This window comes from Ascochyta rabiei, chromosome 20 (genome assembly GCF_004011695.2).
Source record: "Ascochyta rabiei chromosome 20, complete sequence".
Taxonomy (NCBI): domain Eukaryota; kingdom Fungi; phylum Ascomycota; class Dothideomycetes; order Pleosporales; family Didymellaceae; genus Ascochyta; species Ascochyta rabiei.
In genome coordinates this window covers 624,146-648,043 of record NC_082424.1, presented here as the reverse complement: position 1 = coordinate 648,043, position 23,898 = coordinate 624,146, and the positions used below count along the sequence as shown (strand labels likewise).

Here is a 23,898-nt window from a genome sequence, read left to right as displayed (position 1 = left end):
AGGAGAGAAGACAGGGAGAGAAGCCGCACGCACGCACATAGGATACGCAACGCAACGCACCGCAACGCAACGCAATACCACACGCAGTTTAACTACCTTCCACACGCCCGTCTATCCCAAATATGCCACTTGTTTAATTCACCCTGTATATCTCAACCCAACTACCTCTATATCTGCTTTTTGTAACTAAGTTTTTCGTATTATAGACCTATCCTCTATTTTTCTCTCTCTCTCCCTTCTTCCTTTCTCTCTTTCCCTTCTTCCTTTCTCTCTCTCCCTTCTTCTTTCTCTCTCTCCCTTCTTCTTTCTCTCTCTCCCTTCTTCTTTCTCTCTCTCCCTTCTTCTTTCTCTCTCTCCCTTCTTCTTTCTCTCTCTCCCTTCTTCTTTCTCTCTCTCCCTTCTTCTTTCTCTCTCTCCCTTCTTCTTTTTTTCTCTCTCTCTCTCCCTATCTCAACCCCAACCTAGAACCTCACAGTCGCAGTCCTAGACTCCTGGTCCTAGCTACCTACTCTCTCACTATCAAAAGCTATTCAGCATCTAACCACTGCATCCAGTAGGACGTGTTTTGCTGCTGTGCTGGTAGAGATGGTAGCACGTTATATACATAAAACACAGATAGGTGGGGGAAGTAGTGGTAGTTCAAGAGGTGGAGGAGAGTAGAGGTATTGGAACGTAGCAGAGAGTGGAGAGTAGATAGAGTAGAGTAGATAGAGTAGATAGAGTAGATAGAGTAGATAGAGTAGATAGAGTAGATAGAGTAGATAGAGTAGAGTAGGATAGAGTAGGATACAAACCAGCAAAGCACAAAGTAGTAAGCAAAGCAGAGCAGTTACACACAAGGTGACTGGACTAATACTGGCTACACGGCGATCTGATCTGAAGACGCATGGTGCATAGCTGCGCTGGACCTTGTGGATTTCTTTTACGGCCGAGAGGCTTGGTTCTTCTGGTCTCTTGGTGTAGATGCGTGGGGGGGGGGGGGTTCTGTGTAGATGTCTATATGGTGATGAAGAGACTATGTAGGTGTTTTGCTACTTAGGTTCACCTGGCCTTTTTTTTTATCTGGCTGGGATGCTGTATAGCGTTACTGTGTGTTACTGCGTGTATAGGCAAGAATAAGGATAAGGCTAGAACTAGCAAGAAGAAGAAGAAGAAGAAGAAGAAGAAGAAGAAGAAGAAGAAGAAGAAGAAGAAGAAGAAGAAGAAGAAGAAGAAGAAGAAGAAGAAGAAGAAGAAGAAGAAGAAGAAGAAGAAGAAGAAGAAGAAGTAGTAGTAGTAGTAGTAAAAGGTGAGGTACAAGTACAAGTGAAAGTGTGAATGTATACAAGTACAAAGCAAGCACTACTCTTCACCCACCCTGCGCTATCAGGACGGATGTCAAGACGGATGGATGGCCATCGGGATAGTAACAGCGATGGATGGTAGACGCGTGAATAATGGTGTGCTGCAAATTTCAATGTTCATCTACACGCCATGTAATCATGTCGTGGTGATTAGGATACGTCGCTATCTACCGGTATCATCTACGCTCCGATGTGAGTATGCAATCCCCACCCAAAACGCCGTGGTATCCAAAGTCGAATAGAAAAACAAAAAACCCTAAACGCCTCCCATCGTGTCTCCTGCTCACCGGCCGCCCGTCACGCGACCGAGCCCTTCGACCCCCCGGAGCGCCGCGTTGATGTGCCACGGCACGGTCCCGTGTCTGCCGCCCCTTAGACCTCGCAGTCTGGCCAACAAACCCAAGCCCCTGAACTGCTGCATGATTTCTTTCAGCAGGTTCTCGGCCGTGACGCGCGTCTGCGGTGTGGGCGTCCACATGAGACTGCTCGTCTGCTGGGGGCTTTGGGTGGGCGTGGGCGGCTGGCTGGCGGTGCCCGGTGGCGGAGGATGAGACCCGCCCGAGAGATAGGAGCTGCCGGCCGGGTCTGAGCCGCCTGGTGTAGGCGGGAAGGGTGATGCGGTGGCGCGGGTGCTGCCGACGGCGCCAATCCAGAGGATGTTCACGGCAATGGCTATGGGGCGTTCTTCTCGGGCTGTGCCTGCTGATGTGGCATGGGTTGGCCCGCGCTTCACGAGCAGACCGGAGATGAGCGCGGGGTTGAACTGGTTGGTGGAGTTGCTGTTGTGGAGGCGGTGCGCGAGGATGATGCCCCAGGTCTCGTCCGTTACGTCTAGGAGGCGCGCGTCCGGGTCTTGTGTGAGATCGGCTGCAGTGTCAACGGCGGACGGTGTCGCGGCGGGCGTAAGGCCAAGCGTGGGATCTGGAGAGACTCCTGCGCCGGGTGTGGCGGCTGGGGTGTTTGGATTGCTTTGACTCGTTGAGGCGGGCGCTGTGGCGGTGAACTGATATGACGGCTGCGTGTCTACGTTGAGGAGCGTAATGAACAGGTTCAACTGCGTAGGGCAGGAGGTGAGAAACACCCACGTTTCCAGCTCTTCCTTATCCATGACGCCCGCGCGCGCGATGCAGACACGCCACTGCACTTTCCTCGCCTCTACAATCGAGACAGTGGTCGCCCAGATCTCCTTTGCAAGCTCGCGAAATGGGCGCGTGCCGAGGTGGTACGTTGACGTAGCCTGGCTCTTCCCGCAGCTATCGGTCCATGCAGCAGTCAACCATGTGCCGTCAAGACTGATGGCGTATGCCATGTGTATGTACGAGTTCTCCCTCAGCAAATCTTGCGGAGGATGAGACTGCAACTTGAACGGCACCACGCGAGGAATCGACTCTTCGAGCTGAAAGGCAGGTGCAGAGGCGATGGGGAGAGGGGTCTTGTCCTCGTTGGGCGTGCTGGGTGGGCTGCGGGAGTAGACTTCGTGGGCGAGCTTGACGTAGGTGTTGCTGGGGAGGATGACGGGATGGTTGAAGGAGGCAATGTATTTGATGGGTATGATTTGGAGAACAAGATCCGGCTTCTGTGGCTGGCCCGCGTGCGCTGGGCCTTGGCCGTAGGTCTGGAAGAGGGTCCAGAAGGAGGCGCAGAGCTCCCACAGGGCGGAGGGTTCGTCGAACGGATTGACCATGTAGATGATGAAGGCGTCGACGTTCGCGTCGTGCTGTTCACGAATGTGGACGTGTCTTGCAGCCAAAACCTTTCCGAGCTGGACGCACGTCTCCCGCAGTGCCTTGTAGACGGCACGAGGCGCTGCAGGCGTCGCCACTCTACAAGGCACCAGACCGCCCTCGTACTCGCTCACAGTCTCGACTCGCGTATGGGTCCCGAGCTTGCAGGTATCGTAGGCGAGCTGCATGTGCAGAAGGAAACCCTCCAGGCATGGCCTCAGCGAGTCGCTATGTGGGTAGATACAAAAGGCAACCACGTTCTTCGGCCCATTGACTGGCGCCAGCCCCAGCGACTCCCAAAACGCTACGGCAGGCGGCAGCAGGTCCCAAGGAGTCTCCCCACGCCGCACCCGGATGAAAGGCGGGTTAATCAGGTACATCTGACTTCCAGGAATCGGCGGGGTCTCGTTCGGTTTCCGCGCCGGAATCCTCTGCTGCCCCTTGGGGTGAGCTGACATTTCGGGGAAGACATCGTTGACAGCTGCTAGCGCAGGCAGGTTACAGTCGGCAGATTTTGGGAACAGCTCCTTGATGACAGCACTCCAGCGCTTCCCCATCGAGCTGTGCACAGCACAAGGCGGTGTTGCGGGGTCTTCGTCGAGGATGTCGAGCGTGGCGGAGATGATTTGCTCGGCAATCATCTGCACTACGTTGATGCTGTCTGCTCCGCTGGCTGGCCTGTCGTCTGGGGTCTCAAAGTAAGCATCTGGCTGTGACGTGGGCGTATCCGGGACTTGGCCGATGGGATGCGGAAACAACGGCATGCTGTGACGGGCGCCCACCACCGGTCTCTCCAGCGGAGAAGGGAGCTTCGCCAGAGACCAATCCCGACCGCTTGGCTCGAATGTGAGCAATGAGCTTTCGTCGAGGTGGAGGTTCTGGAGCTCGAGCAGGTCTCCACCGAGCGATTCAGCGAACGAGGTGACAGACAGTGGCGTAGCGTTGCCCTCTGTCGGTAGCTTCCTCTTGGCCGACACGATGGGGCCGCCTGTGAAGGATGTCGAAACCGTGGGGAGAAGGGCGTCAGCATCCTCGTCTGACACATCAGAGCTCATGCTCTCCGAGTCGATATCAGAACCCGAGTCGTCACTAGCGCCCTTGATGGAGGGTGTAATCTTTGGCAAATTGGCCGCCGATGAAAGTGCGACTGCATAGCGAAGCTTGGTGAGCAGCGGCACATTTCGAAGGCTCTTGGGTCGAGAGTGTTCAAGTTGATCTTCTTTAGGCTCGGTATCGGTGTGAGGCCCATGACGCCCACCTTGGTATTTCGCATCAGACATACTCATCTTGCGGCTGAAGGCGAGAGGACCAAACGCGCTGCCCCGGCGGTCTTGAAGCTCGTTCTGCGGTATGTGCAGGGGCAGTGCGTTCTTTGGAGAGGCTTTCAGTGCATCTCGTACTCTGCTCGGGCTCAGCGGAGGTGTGTACGCTTTGGCCGATGGCGTTTGCTGGTCTTGCGCATCGCTGTCCAGCTTAGTGGTGTCGTGCTCGGGAGCAGCAACAGTGTGCTTTTCTTGCGCCTGGTGCGCTGGACCTGCGATTGGGTCGCTCGCTGCGGAAGCAGGTGGGTTTTCGAGCGACGCTAGGGGGTCGGACGCTTCCTCCTTGCTCTCTGCCTTTACGCTGACAGGCGGCTTGGGCGTCTCGAGTACTGCGAGTTTGGTGTCTGGAGCTGGTGCGGCGTCCGTCATCTCCACGTCTCCGTCGTTGGGCCTGTCAAAAAAGTCAAAGTCATCGTCACCAACGACATTCTCGTATCTGTCGTCATCCATGTCGTCTCCAAAAAGGTCGTCATTGCCGCCAGATGTGTCAAACTGGTTGGTCTCTGCGGCTGCCGCGGGGGACGTGGCCGGTTGCTGTGTCGTTGCTGCTGGCGCACTGTCCTGCGGCGCTGACAGGTTGATGGCAGGGTTGGTGCCGCCAGGTGCGAGAATGACGTTTGCAGCTGCACCGGTGACGCTGGGTGTGTCGCTGGTGAAGATGGAGGCGCCCGGCGCAACACCGTCAGGGGGCGTTGGATACACGCCGCTGACGGGTTGGAGCTCTCCGTAGGCGCCGATTCGCGTGTTGAGCGGCGACGACGGGAACAGACCTTGGACCTCCTCTTTGTGATGGGCCACGTCTTCCTCGGCCTTTTTGGCTTTGCGCTGTGCATCCAACATCTTCTTGTCGCGCTCCGCCTTGCCGGTGAGCCATTCCTGGGCAACGTCGTAGGGGTCTCTGAAGCCTGCCGACTCGAGGCCCTCGAACCACGCCAGTACGCTGTCGGCCGTGCCAGGGCCATGTCCCAACGGCGCCGGCGGCTCTGCCTCACTGGACGCTCCGTAGTAGTAGCACAACGCCCGAGGCCACAGCACGTCTTGGTCTGAAGAGACAAAGACGCAGTCCGATGCGGCTGGCTGGTCGTTGAACGTGGTGCGCAGCCTGACCCAGGCGCTGCTGCAGTCAAGGTTGGGCAGCGAGTAGCCCTTCCAAGAGAGCCAGCGCTTGACGGTGCTCTTCCATTTTTCAATGCTCTGCTCCAGCGTGCTTCTCTTGGCTCGCTTTCTGCGCGGGCGATGGGCAGCGTCTTCGAGGGCGAGGTGCAGAGGGTCGTCGAAAGTTATGATCCTGCCGAGCGCGCCATTGGGAGCCACGCGCACACACTTGCCGACCAGGCGCTTACGCTCGGCGTCGGTGGAGACGTCCTGCAGGCAGTTGATGTCGTGATTCTGTTCGGTGAAGGTCGACACGACGAGCGTACCGGAGCTCGCCCATTGCACGGTGATGCTGGTGAGCCAGTGCGGGTCGGCGCGAAGGTCGGAGGCGGGGATGGCGTCTTGGTGCGAGTGGAAGACGGGCCTGGATATCAAGGTACGGTAGTTGAGCGCGGTCACGGCGCATTCCTTGACCAGGGACAGGGTGATGAGGGCAACGACAGACGAGGTGAAGAGCTCGTAGACGGTGAAGCAATCAGGAGGCGGCGGCTGGTCCGAGGCAGTGGCCTGGCTGCTGGTGCTGGGGGTGGCGCGCGTGTCGGCAAAGTGGGCGGCGTTGTTCTGGGCGGCGGCCAGGGCGGCGTAGGAAGCTGCAGGGGGGTAGCGAACAGCCAAGGGCGGACGTGCGTATTCGAGGGCTTTTGTGAGACCTGCGTGTTCGCCTGGGCAGGGTTAGCGTGGGTGGTGTGGAGGGCCAGGGATTGGATACACACGTTGCAGCAGATAGCCTGGGACGTCGGGCAGGTCGGCAGGGTGCGAGGCGGCGTGGTCGAGAGCGGTGGGAGTGAAGAGCCATAGGCAGGGCCTGGTGGGGTCACGTGCTACGAAGAGCTGGCGTGCGCGCAGGGCGGCCTCGACAGCGCGCGTGTCCTCCGAGGGGCTCCCGTCGGCGAGGGCGGCGGTGCGGGCGACGGAGAAGGCCTGGTAGGCGACAGCTTCGAAGTCTCCCTGGGCGGTCAGGTCAGCGGGGTGGATGTAGTGATGTAGTGATGGGTGATGGGTGATGGGTGATGGGTGATGGGTGATGGGTGATAGGTGATGGGTGATAGGTGATAGGTGATAGGTGATAGGTAATGTAGTAATATAGTGATAGGTAATAAGTGATGTAGTAATGTAGTAATGCGTGATAGGTAATATAGTAATGTGGTAATAGGTGATGGGTGATGTGGTTATGTAGTGGTAGGTGATGGGTGATGTGGTGATATAGTGAAGTAGTGAAGTAGTGAATCCAGTGGTAGAGGTAGTGGCAGAGGTAGAGGTAGGGTAGGGTAGAGTAGGGTAGAGTAGGGTAGAGTAGGGTAGAGTAGGGTAGAGTAGGGTAGAGTAGAGGTAGTGGCAGAGGTAGAGGTAGGGTAGGGTAGGGTAGAGTAGTGTAGAGTAGGGTAGAGTAGAGTAGAGTAAAGTCGAGCAGAGTAGAGCAGAGTAGAGCAGAGTAGAGCAGAGTAGAGCAGAGTAGAGCAGAGTAGAGCAGAGTAGAGCAGAGTAGAGTAGAGTAGAGAGAGCGTACAATGACTTGCGCATTCGTGGTGCACGTCTTGAGGTATTCCATCAGAAGGTCTGCAGCCCTCTACGGAACTCTCCGGTGGTGTTCGCGTGGGACTCGCAGGCGGGCGTGACCCTTCATCAACTCCGCAGTCTCCGGGGCAGGGCGAGGGCGAGGTCAGAGAGGACGAGGTCAGAGAGGGCAAGGTAGCAGCGCACTGGGTGTGGGCGGGGGGTCGCGTGCTAGAGGAGCTGCATGGTGTGGGCGCGTCGCCAGCTGGAGCATGGTTGTCGAGTGTCCGTCGCCGGCCGTGCGCGCAACAGCGGTGGGAGGCGTCCGGTGCTTCGGGGCAGCTGCAGCGACACAAGCAGGCGTCTGCAGTCACGCGCGAGGCTGCACGCTTGCAACAGGACAGCCCAGGACGAGACGAGACGAGACGAGACGAGACGAGGCTTGCGAGGCTTGGGCGTGGTGGAGTCGCCGTCGACGTCGACGTCGTGTGTCGTACGCACAGCGCCCCGGTCCACCCGCTAGCGCAGCTCGGGAGACGGGCGACGGACGGGCGACGGGCTCGGCCTCTGCTTTTCCCTTTCCTGGTCTTGGCCCTTGTCCTTTTCCTTTTCTTTTCCTTTTCCCTTTCCTTATCGTTATCGTTATCGTTATCGTTATCGGGGTCGCAGCTTTTCATCGTTCGTTTTCTTGCTGTGCACCTCGCCCGCAGCGCCACCATGAAGATCACCAACTCGGCCGTCCCCGTCTACACCGTCAGCGGCAGCGAGGCCCGGCCCCTGCCCGAGTGGCTGATCCGCCGGCGGAAGAGAAGCCTGAAGAACGACCCCGAGTTTGCCAGCCGGGTGGAGCTGCTGCAGGACTTTGGCTTCGACGAGGCCAGCCAGTGCGTGCGCGTCAGCGAAGATGGCGACTGGGTCATGTCCACGGGCACCTACAAGGTATGCACCCGACCAGCACGACCAGCACGACCAGCATGACCAGACTGACACGCCCCAGCCTCAGATCCACACCCACTACCTCCCCCACCTGTCGCTCTCCTTTGCCCGCAACACAAACACCCTCAACGAGACCTTCCGCATCCTCTCCTCCGACTACACCAAGAGCGTCCACCTGCAGGCCGACCGCGTCATCGAGTTCCACACGGGCGGCGGCCTCCACCACGCAACGCGCATACCGCGCTATGGCCGCGACCTCGTCTACGACAAGCGCTCCGCAGAGTGTCTGGTGCCCGCCGTCGGCGTCAACGCAGACGGCCTGGGCGAGGCCTTTCGGCTGAACCTCGAGGTCGGACGCTTCATGCGCAGCTACGAGATCGACGTGGGCGGCGACGACCTCCTCACCGCCGCCCCGGGCTCGCTGCAGGGCGGCGTCGACGCCGGCGCCGTCAACACGGCCGCCATCGCAGAAGACAGCCACAACCTGCTGGCCTTTGGCACCTCGCTGGGCACCGTCGAGTTCTGGGACTCGAGGTCGCGCAACAGGGTCGGCATCCTGTCCCCGCCCCACGACCCCTTCGAGGGCCGCTCCCAAGTCACCGCACTCACCTTCCCCCGCGCAGGCCTGAATCTCGCCCTCGGCCACTCCAACGGCCTGGTCCACCTCTACGACCTGCGCTCGCCCACGCCGCTGCTCAAGAAGGACCAGGGCTACGGCTTCGCCATCAAGAACATCATCTACCTCGAGTCCAACACCACCTCGCGCACCCACGTCGCCGAGCCCAAGATCCTCACAGCCGACAAGCGCATCATCAAGATCTGGGACCCTCAGACCGGCACCCCCTGGACCTCGGTCGAGCCCGCCGTCGACCTCAACCACGTCGAGTGGGTCAAGGACAGCGGCATGCTCCTGACCGCAAACGAAGGCAAGCAGCAGCACTCGTTCTTCATCCCCCAGCTCGGCCCCGCGCCCAAGTGGTGCGCCTTCCTCGACAACATCGTCGAAGAAATGGCCGAGGACCCAAACGACCCCAACGCCTTCGCCGCTCCCGCCACCGGCCAGGTCTACGACAACTTCAAGTTCCTGACCACCGCCCAGCTCAAGGCGCTCAACCTCGACCACCTCATCGGCACAACGAGCCTGCTGCGCCCGTACATGCACGGCTACTTTGTCGCCCAGAAGCTGTACGAGGAGGCCAGGCTCATCTCCAACCCCGACATGTGGCAGGAGCAGCGCGAGAAGAGCATCGCCGAGAAGATCAACAAGGAGCGCGAGAGCAGGATCCGCGGCAACAAAAAGGTCGCCGTCAAGGTCAACAGGGCCCTGGCCGAGAAGATGCAGGCGCGCGAAGAGGAGAAGGACCGGAGACGCGCCAAGCGCGTGCTCAAAAAGGGCGGCGACGACGATATGCTCGATGCCGCCGCGCCCGCCGTCGAGGCGCCCGAGAAGCCGGCCGGTCTGCTCGGCGACTCGCGTTTCGCCCGTCTCTTCGAGGACGAAGACTTCCAGGTCGACGAGCAGTCGCACGAGTTCCAGGCCATCAACCCCAGCACCAAGATCCCCAAGGGCCTCACCGCCGCCGAGCAGGAAGACCTCGAGTCGCCCCACGGCTCCGACACCTCCGACTCGGACGCCTCGGACGCAGAAGAGCGACCCGCCCGCAAAGCCCCCGCCGACACCCGAATCTCCTCGTCCTCGTACCGCAAAGCCGGGCACAACAACCCGATGCTCCCCCAACCAAAGGGCCCGCACATGGTCGTCTCGTCCTCGCGCACGAAAAAGCACGCCCCCCAAGCCGACAAGACGTTCGGCTCCCGCGTCTCCAAGCTCAAAGACGCCACGCCCAAATCCAGCACCACGACCGTCGTCGGCGAGCGCGAAATCACCTTCGCCCCCGAGCAGAAGAAGAAGAAGTCCGAGACGGCGAGTGCGGCGCAGCGCCACGACAGAAGGAAAGAGAAGAACATCCGCAGCGCCAGCGGGAATGCGTTCCGCGGCCTGTAATAAAAGGAGAGAAAAGAAAGGAAGAAGGAAGCAGCGCTTGTAAACGTAGTACCGAGTCCATGATACCCATCACACACACCTTGTTTTTCTCTGGTCGTGGCTGCTGTGATGTTTTGATTTGTTTGTTTGTTATTCATTTCTACCTACCTCTTACCTCTTACCTCTTACCTCTTACCTCTTAATAGGAAGAAATCAGTGCTTATAAACGCAGTACTAAGTCCATGATACCCATCACACACACCTTGTTTTTCTCTAGTTATAGCTATTGTAATGTTTTAATTTGTTTGTTTGTTATTTATTTCTACCTACCTCTTACCGCTTACCTCTCAATCTATACGTAAGAAGAGAGCAGCGCTTATAAACATAGTACCAAGTCCATAATACCTATTACACACACCTTGTTTTTCTCTAGTTGTAGCTACTGTAATGTTTTAATTTGTTTGTTTGTTATTTATTTCTACCTAACTCTTACCTCTTACCTCTTACCTCTTACCTCTTACCTCTTACCTCTTACCTCTTACCTCTTACCTCTTAATCTCTACATAAGAAGAAAGCAGCGCTTATAAACGCAGCACTAAGTCTATATTTCTATTATATATTGTTTTTCTGGTTATTGCTGCTATAACGTACCCCACGGGCGAGCCGCTCAACGGGCGAGCCGCTCACTTTTGCCAAGCCCCCACCAAACTTCTCCTCCTACACCAATGTCTTCTTAACAACACCATTTAGACGCGTTAAAGGAAGCTTAGATACAGCTTGCGCTCCAGGCTCTTAAATAAGACGCGAATCTCTCTTAGTAACGCGCTGCAGCTATCTACAGGGTCCCTTAAAAGACACTAAGCGACTAACACATAGGACAACCTTTACGCGCAGATTCTATAGCTAACTTATAGAAGCTAGACAATAATAAGAAGAAGGTAATTATTAAGCATGTTCTTAAGCTAGATATATAAGGATTTTCCTCTTAGCTCTTAGATATAGCTACTATAGCTAATTCTTTACGCGCTAAGCACAATCTAGGCCCTATTAGCGTAAACTGGCCTAGTACGTTTGTTAAGCAACACCTAGAGCTTAAAGTTAAGTTTAATTACAAGTACAACTATAAGAGAGCCCTCTATAAGGATTCTAAGGTTCTATAGGGCTAGTTTAGCCTAGTAGCTAATATTAAAGCTAAGTATAGTATCTAGGATAAAGACATATACAACTTTAACAAGACAGGCTTTATAATAGGCTAGATCTCCCTAGGAGCAGTTGTTACAGCTTTAGAACAACAGGGTCAGCCAAAGGCTATCTAGCCAGGCAACTAAGAGTGGGCTACGGCTATAGTAAGCATTAATGCCAAAGGATAGGCTATTCTAGCCTTCCTTATCTTTAAAGCCTACTACTACCTCTCTGCCTGGTACAAAGAAGAGGATCTGCCTTATAACTGGGTTATTAGAGTCTCTAATAACAGCTAGACTACTAACAAGCTTAGTCTTAACTAGTTAAAGCACTTTAACAGGCATACAAAGGAGTGTACTATTAGCACCTACTATTTGCTTATTATTAATAGTTATAAGAGCTACAACTCTCTTAAATTCTAGCAATACTATAAGGATAACAAGATTATTACTCTCTGTTTGCCTCTTTACTTATTACACCTTACACAGCCCCTTAATATAGGTTGTTTTACTACTTTAAAGAAGGCGTATAGGCGCTAAGCTAAAATACTTATATATAACTAGATTAACTATATTATAAAGACAGAGTTCCTGCTATGCTTTATACGCGCCTATAATGCTGCAATTACTTCTAAGAACATCTAGGGAGGGTTCTAAGGTGCTAGATTAGTCCTATTTAACCTAGACTAGGTTATAATAGCCCTTAATGTAAAGTTGCGCACTCTGTTACTACTACTACCTATTAATAACAAGCTCTGGTAGTTGCAAACCCTAAGTAACACCCTTAAACTTAGGTTGCAATTAACGCTTGTAAAGATAAGGATTTAGAGGTATATAGATAGTTTGCCTACCTCTATAGTTAAGGCGTTTAAGAAGGTAGTAAAAGGGGCAGCAATAATTGCGCATAAGCTAGTGTTGGCATAATAGGAGATTACTTAGCTTTAAGCTGCTAATAAGGCAGCTATACAATAAAAATTATATAAAAGAAAGTAAGTTTAGGTAGAAGAGACCCTAACAGTTAAGGATAGCCTGTAATTAATAACTCTAAAGGAGTTTAGGGCGCGTAGTAATAGGAAGAAGGCAAAGAAGCAGGTGCGCGCTAAAGGAGGTAAGCCCTCCTAAAGACGCTGTAGACAGTGTAATTAGACAGGACACAACGCGCAAACGTGTCAGAAAGAGGTAGAAGTAGTTTCTAAATAGTATTACAGGCTATACTGCACTTTACAGCACTAAACTAGGTTGTTTTAGGCCATAATAGGGTGGAGTTTGGTAGGGGCTTGGCAAAAGTGAGCGGCTCGCCTGTTGAGCGGCTCGCCCGTGGGGTACGTTAATGTTTTAATCTATTAATACACATAATCTATCTACTATCTCTATACCTCTTCCCTTATACCTCTTAATCTCTAAATAACTAACATTCTTCTCTATCCTTCTACGTACTCCTAGCTACAGCGTTAGTCTACACTCTTCCTCTAAAGAAAGAAGATAAGGGAGAGAAGGAGTTGTATCTGTAGTGCTAAGTCTATATATTTATAGTCACTATATAACGTACTCTACAGGTAAGCAGATCAAACAGGTGAGCAGATCACTCTGCCAAGACCACACCAAATTTCTACCCTATTATAGCTCGCATTAGCCCACTTTAGCCTTATATACAGTAGTGCAGTACATAATATTATTTAGAAACATCTTCTATAGCCTTCTTATATATATATAAGTTATATCTAACATTATAGCACTTTATACAGCATCTTTAGGTTACTTCCCCTCCTTTAGTGCGCACTTGCTTTTTTGCCTTCTTACTATTACTATGCGCCCTAAACTTAGTTAGAGTAGTTAATTAAAGGCCTTCCTTAGCTGTTAGGACTCCCTTTTGCTATAATTGCTTTCTTTTATGCAATTTACGTTATATAGCAGCCTTATTTACTGCTTAAAGCCTAGTAATCTCTCTTTAAGCTAACACTAGCTTGTGCGCTACTATAGCTGCGCCTTTAGCAAGCTTTTTAAAGGCCTTAACTATTAAAGTTAGTAAGCTGCTTACATGCCTTTAAATCCTCTCTTAAACTAGCGTTAATTACGACCCTAATTGCAGGGTAGTGCTTAGGGTTTAGGACTACTAGGGCTTATCTTCTACAGTAGGTAGCGGTAGGGTACGTAGGCGGACATCAAGACCCATTATAACCCGTTCTGGGTTAAGGGGGACTATTCCAGCGCCTTAGAAGCCTTCTTAGATATTGCTAGAAGTAAATGTCTCCTTATAGGCGTCTATAAAGTATAGTAGGAACTTAGTTTTAGTAATATAAGTAATGTAGTTATATATAAGATTCTTAGCTTAGTGCCTATATGCCTTCTTTAGAGGGGCAAAATAACCTATATCTAGTAGTTATAAGAGGTAAAATAAGTATAGAGGCATACACAGTATAACAATCTTTGCTTTCTTGCAGTATTATTAGAAGTTAAGGGAGTTGTAGCTCTTATAGCTGTTAATAAGGAGCAGCTAGTGTACTCTTTAGGTGCGCGTCTTTGTATAGGCATTAAAGTGCTTTAACTAGTCTAGACTAAGCTTGTTAGTAGTCTATCTGTTCTTAGAGACTCTAATAACCTAGTTATAGGGCAGATTGTCCTCTTTGTACCAGGCAGAGAGGTGGTTGCAGCCTTTAAAGATAATAAAGGGTAGAATAGCCTACCCTGTGCTATTAATGCCCTGTATAACCGTTGTCCACTCTTAATTGCCCTGCTGCACTGCCTTTAGCTGTCCTTAACGCTCTAAGCCTGTAACAACTGCTCCTGTTAATATCTAGCCTATTATAAAGCCTGTCTTATTAAAGTTGTACGTGTTATTGTCCTAGATACTATACTTAGCTTTAACATTTGCTATAAGCCTAAACCAGCCCCTAATAATCTCTAGATCCTTACAGAAGGCTCTCTTGTAGTTGTACTTGCAATTAAACCTTACTTTAAGGTTAGGGCGGCGCTTAATAAACATGTTAGGCCAGTTTATGCTAACATAGCCTATATTGCGCTTAGCACGCAAAGAATTAGCTATATTAGCTATAGTAGCTAGCTAAGGGGCAAATCCTTATACATCTAGCTTAAGGATATACTTAGTAATTATGTCCTCCTTAGTCTAGTCTATAATCTGTTAAACTAGCGTATAATTAGCTTGTGTAGGTTGTTCTGTATATTAAGTGTGTAGTGTGCTGTAAGGCGCGTTATATATAGCTGCAGCACGTTATATAGTAAGTGTTGCGTCTTATTTAATTGCCTAGAGCGCAAGCTGTATTGCAGCTTCTCTTAAGGGCGTAGATTAATGTTGTTGTTGAGGCATTGCGTGGTAAGGTGGAGGTTTGGTGTGGTCTTGGCAGAGTGATCCGCTCACCCGTTTGATCCGCTCACCCGTGGAGTACGTTAGTGCTTTCTTGTTATAGCTGCTGTATGTTTTGTTTTAGTTTGTTCTATTGGTTTACTCATCGATATACAAGGCATCTCCTCACCCCTCGATCCCTAAATGATCCACCTTCTCCAGCTTCTTGCTCTCGGCCACGGCATTCGTCTGCTCCCTTGCTTTCGTCTTCTTGCTGCCTTCCGAGGCGTCCGCGGCTGCATATGCGTTTCCCTGGCCCTGCGCTGCTCCGCTGGCTGTTGCTGTGGGTTGTGGGTTAGCCCGTTTTTCCTTTTTTTTTTCTTTTTTCCATTTGCTTTTTGGAGATGGAACCCGAGATTGGAATCAAAGTAGCACAAGATGGATGGAACAAACCCCACGGAAAAATCAACTCACCAGCCGTTCGCCGCTCTTCCGTCGCAGCCTGCGACCCGTCAGCCGCGCTGCGCGTTGTCTTTTTCGTCGTCGAGGTGAGAGCGCCGGATAGAGCGCCGAGGAGGTTGAGATTCAACCCCCCCGATGCACTGGCTTTCGCGTGGTGTTCGTGCGTCTCTACGTCTCGTGCACCTTGGGACTGGGCCTGCGACTGGGCCTGCGTGCTGAGGTGTTGTTGGGTGGGCATTTTCTTTTTGGTCAGGTGCGAGCGAGGGGATTCTTGAGGTGTTGGTGGGGGCACTGATACTGAGGTTGGTTTCAATTCTGGTTCTGGTTCTGGTGTTGAGAAATGCTACTGCTTTTCACGTGCTGTGGTGATGGTTTGGGAGATGATGTCATGGGCCCGCGGTTGCGGCAGGTTCAGGAAGCAGGTCATCGGACCATGAGATTTAGAGGGCAGACCATGACTAAACCTAGATAGGCAGGCGACCATGCTTTAGCAGGGATCTCTAAAAGATAGTATAGTCTAGTACAGCTATATTAGGTATAGTAACAAGTTTTTACTAAGAGTTGCACAATAACTTAATTAAATATATTTTAGTTCTATTAAGAACATGTTTTTATAGTATAGCAGACCTTTTTTACATATTTAATCCTACCTTAAGTAACAGCAAGTATAATAGTAATAAAAGAGAAGAGAGCAGCTTTAGTCTTTGTAATACTCTAGAAGTAGTTAAAATAGATCTTACTGCTTAGCTAGGTGTTATTTAGAGCAGTAAAGGGAGAAAATAGGTATAGTAGACGTAAATATGTTTTATATATATTTCTAATATATTATAGACAAAGATCTAATTTATGCCTAAAAGTTTGTAGGGTACTACTCTTAATGCTGTTAGGCTTAAGTATAGTATAGCGCTGCCTCTATATCTAAAAGGTCTTTAAGATAGGTAACGTACTCCACGGGCGAGTCGGACACACAGGCGAGTCGGACACTTAAATTCACACCAAAAATCACAATTCTTAAACCTTAATATCTCCACAACTACACAATAAAATTATTTAAAAATTAATATACTACGCTGCATGTATATAAATATAAAGACTATAGAAGCGCTTAGCTTTCCTCCTATTAATGTAGAAGTTAGTAAGTAAGATATAAAATACGGGGATTATTTTAGCGTACTTTTAAATACCTCTATGTGTATCTATAATAGAGCTTAGTGCTTCTAGACTCTTTATTTTTATATAGATGCAGCATAGATTTTAAATTTCTAGACAATTTTATTGTGTGGTTGTAAAGATATTAAGGTGTAAGAATTGTGATTTTTGGTGTGAATTTAAGTGTCCGACTCGCCTGTGTGTCCGACTCGCCCGTGGAGTACGTTATATATATATTATTTAGCTAGCTAAAACTATATATAGATTACTATAGATATAAGAAGCTATACTAGCATAAGTAACTTAGGTATGTTACTAGAACACGTTTCTACTACGTTTCTAACATATTTAAATAAGTTCTAGTACTCTAAGGCTGTAAAATTATATAAATAACTAATATTCTGTCTATTTCTTAATAGCTATGCTTATAGATAGAAGTATAAGTGTACTAGCATTAAGTACTATAAATATCTTTAGAACAGATTAAAAGCGTATTTATATAGTAAAGTTATAGAGGAGATATATAATAATCTGTATAAGATTTAGAGTAGTGTCCCTAAGAGAGTTTTAATAACTAGATAAAAGCAGGCATAGGCGTATAAATATGTTCTATATATATTTTAAGTATATTATACTAATATCTTCTCTAGGCTATATATTAGTATTAACTGCAGGTTTAATAAAGGGTGTTGTATACTAAAAAAGAACATATACAAGCTATAGGTTAGGCACTAATAAGAGTAGGTAAGTAAGCTGTTTAGATATAATATAATGTAGTTAAACATGTTCTTAATATATTTTAGGGTATTAGCAGATATAAGTACTTTATTACTTGCAGATTATATTAACTAAATATAGATAAAAAACATCTTATCTAATAGGTTTAAAAGGAGGTAGATGTAAGCTATCTAGTAGATCTCTTCTAGAACAGTCTCTCTACACTAGAGAATAAAGAGAATAGTAGAGAGCAGTGTAACGTTATTAAGCCTATAACAGGCAATCTCTAAACCTGTAGTAAGTAGCAGAAAATAAGTTCTAAGCACGTTCTAAGTATAACAGGTGTTAACTACCCTTAAGAACAGGGCCAGATTGTTTATTAGTGTGACTGTCTAGTTACATTTTATGTAATTATTCTAGATAATCTAGAATATACTCTATACTTTGTTCTTATTATCTTTAGAACATATTTACATGCTTCTCCTCCTCTATTTATTATAGAACTAAATTATATACTAGATATTATAAATATTCTTTATCTAATACTAACCTCTTAGACTTTAAGATGTATATACTAAGAAGTAACCTATAACATGTTACTAACGTGTTTAGCAGACTTCTTAAATTTACCTTAGCTAGTTATATATCTTAGTAGCTACAGATTCTGTTTAATTAAGGATCTAAGTACTGCCTTTATTAACAAAGATTATGTTATACGTCTTATTAATAAGAAGAAGCTTACTTAGTTTCTATATAGTAGAAATATTAAGGGTGTTCTATTTAAGTAGAGACTTAAACATTAGGAACCTATAACAGTAAGTTAACGTGCCTTTAACTTATTTTAAAGATGTTTACGTATACTAGGCGTACATTTAACACATTATAACCTCTACAGCTAGAATAAGTATTATCTACTTTTATAATAAATAGGTAAAAATCTTTATTAAGTAGCAGACGTTTTAAATAGACATGTTATTTAAGAGACTTACAGGAGAATAGTTAGAGGTTCTCTTTACTATCTTTTTGCCTAACTATAGAAAAAGTATAATTAATTTATAACACCTTAATAGCACGTTCTAACCTAGTTCTAGTTATTACTCTTAGCTAAATTATTACTAACTTATAACAAAGCTAGATGTATAAGAGTTAGTTTAAGCTATTCTTTATAAAGATTGCTAAAAGAGCTAGTATATCTATTTAGTAGTACTATCTTCATACAAATAGGTTTTATAGAACTACTATTAATATAGATAGTAAGTAGATAGCTAGTAAGTTGCTCTAACGTTGCTTAAACACGCCTCTAACACGTTTTAGAATTTAGAAGATATCTCTCTTTAATTCATCCTTCTAATTAACTATAGTAGTAGCAACTTATAAGTTGTGTATAATTCTGTAATATCTACTTTCTATAAAGTGTAGATTAAGTATGTCTACAGACAGAACATGTTAAGAACTTATTATAGGGACGCTTAAAGTCTCTACTTAATGTTAAAATAGCTGCTAAGTACTATAAGCTGTGTAATCCTCTTTAGTGTAAGTACTAATAATAAAACTCTTTCTAGATGTTTAAATATATCTAATTAATTTCTATTAGCTGCTAAATCTTTATCTACTGTGTTTAACTAGGTTAAATATAAGAAAAATTAGGTTATAGTTACTAGTCTTGTTTAAGCATATAGCTTTATCCTAAAACAAATTTAGGATAGGCTAGAATTACATTTAAATGCAGCTAAGCAGGCTAGGTTAAAGGGTTATTAGACTGGCTAACAGCTACAGCTTCTAGCTAGAGTTAAAAGGTAAGATATGCGAATAGGCCTTAAACGTGTTACTAGCATGTTTAGAGCAGTGCTATATAAATAGACTTTTAAGATGTTTAGGAGTAGATAAACTGAAATTAATATAGAAATAGACATAATAATTAAGGTATACTAAGCCTAAGTTAACGTTTCTATAATAATATAGGTTATAAGAAGAGTAAGTGCTGTCTATATAATAGGTAGGAAGCGTGTTCTAAACATGTTTTAGGATGCTAAGAGAGAGTAGCAGAGTAGGAAGTACTTAATCTAACTTATAAGAGTAAGGATAAAGATATACTAGCTCTTTTATAAGCTAATTTCTCTAGCTATATTAAATAAAGGAAAAGAAGAAAAAATTTAGGACGTCTACAAATTAAAAGTACACTAAGAGAATCTCTTACTTGACTAGAGACTTAAGTTAGGTATATTGCACAAAACGCGTTAAAAACACGTTTTAAATACCTTAATTTAGTAATACTTAATTAGCATCTTAACTATAGAATAAGATATAAGAGTTTAAACAGAAGTAGGAGAGAGCTTAATTTAAAAAAGAAGTTTAGGAGTAGGATATTAAGCAAAGAGAGGACACTCTTTATCTAAAAGAGCAGAAGCTTAATATTTAAAGAAGAGAGCTAGCTGTGTAGTAACTTAAGAAAGAACTTTAGCTATAAGAATGTGTTTAAAACACGTTCTAGCTATATTTCCCTACTCCTTAAGTAGGCTTAGTTTAGTAAAAAAAATTTAATGCTAGTAGAAGTAAAGAATTAGTATGTCTTAATAAACTACCTTCCCTTCTACTACTAACTGTTAAACACTACCCTTTGCTCTTCTACTATATAGGTATTAAGACTCTCTTATTTTATATAAGCTTATATAAATATACTATAAATATATTTCTAATATGTTTAGCCTTTATACTAGGAGTATGCTACTCTGTTAATATTGCCTTTTAGGTTAGCAGGGTTTAGCAAGCGTAATAAGCAGGGAGAACTTATTATCTACTAAGGAGAGTTATTCTGTTAGGCTGTTATGTATAAGGACTAACTTTATAGAGTATACTTTAATAACATATTTATACTATATTACTAATATATTTAGTAGAAATTTAGTAATTAAGGTAGGCTTATTACCTATCTTAAGAAGTATTATTTAGACTATAAGCCTGCAGCCTAACAGACTAGCTAGTCTACTGTTTATTAAGAGCATAAAGCTCTTAACTTCTTTTATAACATAATAAAGCAGCACTACAGTGTTCTAAAAGCTTATTCTACTCCTAACCTAGAATAGACTAAGAACGTGTCTAAAACATGTTCTCCTTAACCTACCTTGCCCCTAGGACCTGTTGCAGATAATAATAAACAGGTTTAACCTAAACCTGTTCTAGATATACCTACATAACAGTTCAGCCTACCTATAGCTTCTGCAGACAGTCTTTTAGTAGAGGATAGCCCTACTATAGTTCAACTAGCACTAAAGATTCCTTAAACACGTTTAAAGAGAAATATGCTAAAAGGAAAGCTTATATTTAAGTACCTGCTCTACTAATCTAGTAATATAAAATTAGGTAGAGAGAAGGAACAGCTAAACTACAAAGAATGTGCTAGGATGTTAAAAGAAAATAGTATTCTCTACCTATATTAAAACTATAAGAAGTCCTATCTTAGAGGTAAGTTTATACAGAACATATTTATAATATATTTACTTACTAACAAATATTAGAATACTTATTTAAAGAGCAGTATGTTTCTAAGTAATTCTTTAAGATGTAATACACATATTAGGCTTCCTATATTTCTTAAATACTTAGAAAGAAATCTTAAGTAACTATACTTAATTTTGTAATTATATATAACTATAGTATAGAAAATAAGCTAGGAACACGTTACAAACGTGTTTAAGGTCTAGTAAGGTTAGAGGGGACAGAGGAGAGGACAGAGGACCTAATAGATATCAGGTTCTCCTTATTATCTCCCCTATCCTCCTCCTAATTATTATTATTATTATTATTATTATTATTATTATTGTTATTATTATTATTATTGTTATTATTGTTATTATTGTTATTATTGTTATTGTTGTTGTTATTGTTGTTATCCTCTTCCTCTGCAGCTAGTAGGCCTACCTACAGATTGCAGTTCTTACAGGCTAAACTGCCCTTAGTAAAGAAGATATAGGCTAAAATACGTTAGAAACCTATTAAAAGCACGTTACAGAAAAACTAACTTAGGTGTTCTGTCTAGTTGCAGTTAGGGTAGGGGTTAGCTCTGCTAAGTGCACCTACAGCAGCAGCTATATAGACAATATTAAGCTAGAAGATATTTAGTAGATATACTAAAATAAGCTAGAAATATGTTTAGAAGACGTTACACTTATACTACTGTCTAGCTAAAGGATTACTAGCTAGGGAGGGGGCTGTAGGCCTTAGGCTTAGGTAAGGGCTAGCTGCTGCTAGTGCATCTAGGCCTTAATGTTGCATTAGGTAGTTATAATAGCATAGTACTAAACTATAATAAACTTAGAATATATTAAAAATATATTACAGTATTTAGACTTACGCAGCACTTACTAGCGCTCTGTAGTAGGTAGGTAGCTAGTGCTGTGTAAAGAGGGCGCTAGCTATGCGTAGCTATACTAGCCTAGAATATAAGTACGTAGCACACTATACCTACTAAGTTATTACTGCATAAAGTTAAAATATATTAAAAACATGTTCTAGGTTTATTCTTACGCTGCAAAGGTTTCTGCCCTCTAGGTCCTCTTAGCAGAAGACCTCCCTAATATAGATAAATAGGCTGCCTATAGTGTTAAAGGTAAGGGCTAGATAGCTATATAGTAGGTAGTAGAAAGCATAATAATCCTTATAGTTTACCTATAATATATTAGAATTATATTTCTAAGATATTCTTTAAGACATATGTTGCTATTAAGCTAGGTAGTAGCTTACTAGGCAGCTATGCTAGTAGTATTAGTAGTAGTTATAGTTATAAAAAATTTTTATATTATTATTTTATATAAAATGTCTTAAGAACATGTTATAAATATATCCTAGCGCTAAGCGCGCTAATATTACTTTAGTCTTAGCGCTACTCTATGCGGCTTAGACTATGGTCCGCCCTCTAAATCTTATAGTCTGATAACCTAATATGTGAGGGCACTGTAGGCAGGCAATGGAGCAGAGCAAGATAGGACAAATAATAGGGTAATATTAAGAGATAAGACAAATCCTTAATAGGTAAGTCTTAAGGTTTGTGAATATTATATACGTGTGTAGCTGGTAGGTCCCTAGGCTTAGCCTAGGACCTGGCTAAGGTATCTCCTAGCGTGGGGAGAATACTTGTAATAATAGCCCCCTCCTCTTTAAAGGTTTGTCCTAAACTGTAGAGAGGTCTCCAGCAACGTTATTAAGCTCTAGAAAAACCTCCTGTAGAGGGAGAAACTTAGCAGAAGAAATGCAGCGCTAGTAGAGGTCTATTAGTTAGCGTCTATAGGAATAGGAAGCTGTTTAGCACGTAATAGACGCTAGTAATCCTATCCTCCTAACGTTTACTTAGTAAGCTACTAGGGCAGTGTTACTGCGCAGCTAGGTAGATAAGTCTTATTTGTAAGAGACTAGCTAAGGCTAAGTCTTCCCTTATGCCTTTATTAGCTGCTAGTTAGTAAGCTATTACTTCTGCTAGACGTTACTGTAAACAACGCCTTAGTAGTTATTAGCTCTAAAACCTATATAGCTAAGGCTATAGGGAGCGTAATAATTATATACTAAATAGGTAATATATAAGAGGTATTATTTACTCCCTACGTAGCGTGTGCAGCGCCTAGCACTAGGCTAAGGGTTGCCTTAGGCGTGCCTACTGTTTGCTCTCCGCAATCTCCTAAGTAATTAGGTGCCTTAATTCTAGGGCTAAGGCTGCTAGAGGCGTAAGTGGTTAGACGCTGTCTACCTTGTAGGCTAGAGCAGTAAGTCCCTAACTAGTAACGTCTGCAAGAGGATTACTAGCAGCTTCTGCAGCCCTGTTCCTGCGCAAACTGGCCTAGGATTTACTTATTTGTAGGGGATCTTGTCTGTATGCTAGCAGTAACAGTAAGCTGTTAGCCTTGCTATACCTAGTGCCTTGCCTAGACCCTTACGCAGTATAGTCTAGGCTCTAGTATTTGTTTATAACGTAAATCTTAGGTAAGATTACTAGTTACCTTTCTAGCAGTTAATAGACCTATACCTAGATATTTGTAATAAAAATTATCTTCCTATATAGTAGATTGTAACAGGTAAGAGAGCAGTAAGAGGCTAGGTTATTACTAGAGAGCTACTAGGTAGAGGGAATTTAGCGTATATAAGGACTGTATCTGCTTACTTATAGTGCCTTGTTGTTATAGGCTTAGACCTTATCTAAGCCTTAAGTAAGACAGGATGGTTACGTGCCCTATAGACATATTAGAAGGACACGTAACGTGTTACCTCCTTAAGAGATACAATACTATATTAACCCTTATTACATCCTAACCTAAGGCTAGTCCTTAACATTTGTATCTCTTCTTCTAGGAGAATAGCTAGCACTTGTACTATGTTAGCTAGCTCCTAGAATAACCCCTTAGACAAATCTGTCCCCTTAACCCTTTAGGAATTTATAGCCTAGATGTTGCAGTTTATAACAAACTTATAGTAAGCCTTATTAGCTGCTAATAAGCGTATAGCTTTACTTAAGCGCAATAACTCTAATATGCGCGTGTTTGTAGAGTCTCTAGTATAAACAGCTAACGCCTGTACTAGACCTACGTCTACAGTCCTATTATCCTCTTTAGGCGCAACGCTGTACCTATTAACATCTACCCTAGCCCCTAACCTGCCTTATAAAGCGCTGTTTTTAGTGTCTACCCTAGGCCTGTATACCCCTATGCAGGCGTCTACAGCCTATAGGAAACCTCTCCCTATAGGTAAGGCCTTTACTAGAGATAAATCCTTGTTTAAGGCGTAGTAGGTTATAATAGAACACAAGCTATAGGTAGACATGTTCTTTATTAGTAGGCTATAGGACATGTTTACCTTTATATAGTCCTAGCTTAACATATCTGTACAACAAGATATAGCTCTATTTTATAAGATTAGGGGTACCTAAGGTGTGTAGAGCCTAGAGGACTTCCTAGCATACCTAGAATTCTGCTACAGCAACAACTATAGCTAGGAACAGGCCTAGGTAAAACTAGAAAGCGTCTGTTAGGGTCCTAGCAAGTTGTTCTTAGACTTTTTTATCTAGTGTAAGCAGCTACTAGTGCAAAGTGGCGGCCTTTACTAGAACAGAGAACAGTGCCTATTAAAGCTCTGCTAGGCCCTAAACG

General features: G+C 45.5%; 3 protein-coding genes across 3 annotated transcripts, besides 32 other annotated features; 1 reads left to right on the top strand and 2 right to left on the bottom strand.

Moving 5' to 3' along the window:
- Positions 1-44: 44 nt before the first annotated feature.
- Positions 45-75: a tandem repeat.
- A 567-nt stretch (positions 76-642) lies between these two features.
- Positions 643-690: a tandem repeat.
- Positions 691-771: a tandem repeat.
- Positions 772-785: a tandem repeat.
- A 353-nt stretch (positions 786-1,138) lies between these two features.
- Positions 1,139-1,267: a tandem repeat.
- Positions 1,268-1,284: a tandem repeat.
- A 342-nt stretch (positions 1,285-1,626) lies between these two features.
- On the bottom strand, positions 1,627-7,093 carry EKO05_0010679 (mediator of RNA polymerase II transcription subunit 13; the record flags this gene model as incomplete). The annotated part of the gene is made up of 3 exons (XM_059637826.1): positions 1,627-6,206; positions 6,258-6,492; positions 7,052-7,093. The coding sequence occupies 3 exons, from the start codon at positions 7,091-7,093 to the stop codon at positions 1,627-1,629; spliced, it is 4,857 nt and encodes a 1,618-aa protein (XP_059493809.1).
- Positions 1,849-1,890: a tandem repeat.
- Positions 6,531-6,612: a tandem repeat.
- Positions 7,094-7,185: 92 nt separating the features above from the next.
- Positions 7,186-7,219: a tandem repeat.
- A 228-nt stretch (positions 7,220-7,447) lies between these two features.
- Positions 7,448-7,478: a tandem repeat.
- A 190-nt stretch (positions 7,479-7,668) lies between these two features.
- Positions 7,669-7,698: a tandem repeat.
- Positions 7,699-7,755: 57 nt separating this feature from the next.
- On the top strand, positions 7,756-9,979 carry EKO05_0010678 (Small ribosomal subunit biogenesis; the record flags this gene model as incomplete). The annotated part of the gene is made up of 2 exons (XM_038943665.1): positions 7,756-7,977; positions 8,036-9,979. The coding sequence occupies 2 exons, from the start codon at positions 7,756-7,758 to the stop codon at positions 9,977-9,979; spliced, it is 2,166 nt and encodes a 721-aa protein (XP_038793621.1).
- A 144-nt stretch (positions 9,980-10,123) lies between these two features.
- Positions 10,124-10,160: a tandem repeat.
- Positions 10,161-10,444: 284 nt separating this feature from the next.
- Positions 10,445-10,513: a tandem repeat.
- An 88-nt stretch (positions 10,514-10,601) lies between these two features.
- Positions 10,602-12,473: a mobile genetic element.
- A 181-nt stretch (positions 12,474-12,654) lies between these two features.
- Positions 12,655-14,547: a mobile genetic element.
- Positions 14,548-14,566: a dispersed repeat.
- A 60-nt stretch (positions 14,567-14,626) lies between these two features.
- Positions 14,627-15,140, bottom strand: EKO05_0010677 (Protein S-acyltransferase; the record flags this gene model as incomplete). Its single annotated transcript, XM_038943571.1, has 2 exons — positions 14,627-14,781; positions 14,915-15,140. The coding sequence occupies 2 exons, from the start codon at positions 15,138-15,140 to the stop codon at positions 14,627-14,629; spliced, it is 381 nt and encodes a 126-aa protein (XP_038793620.1).
- A 175-nt stretch (positions 15,141-15,315) lies between these two features.
- Positions 15,316-15,843: a dispersed repeat.
- Positions 15,410-15,445: a tandem repeat.
- Positions 15,835-16,280: a mobile genetic element.
- Positions 16,278-16,330: a tandem repeat.
- Positions 16,278-20,549: a dispersed repeat.
- Positions 19,435-19,467: a tandem repeat.
- Positions 20,550-20,551: 2 nt separating the features above from the next.
- Positions 20,552-20,658: a tandem repeat.
- Positions 20,659-21,521: 863 nt separating this feature from the next.
- Positions 21,522-21,546: a tandem repeat.
- Positions 21,547-21,658: 112 nt separating this feature from the next.
- Positions 21,659-21,704: a dispersed repeat.
- Positions 21,683-22,189: a mobile genetic element.
- A 2-nt stretch (positions 22,190-22,191) lies between these two features.
- Positions 22,192-22,732: a dispersed repeat.
- Positions 22,272-22,954: a mobile genetic element.
- Positions 22,930-23,898: part of a dispersed repeat that runs on past the window's edge.
- Positions 22,945-22,949: a direct repeat.
- Positions 22,950-23,096: a long terminal repeat.
- Positions 22,950-23,898: part of a mobile genetic element that runs on past the window's edge.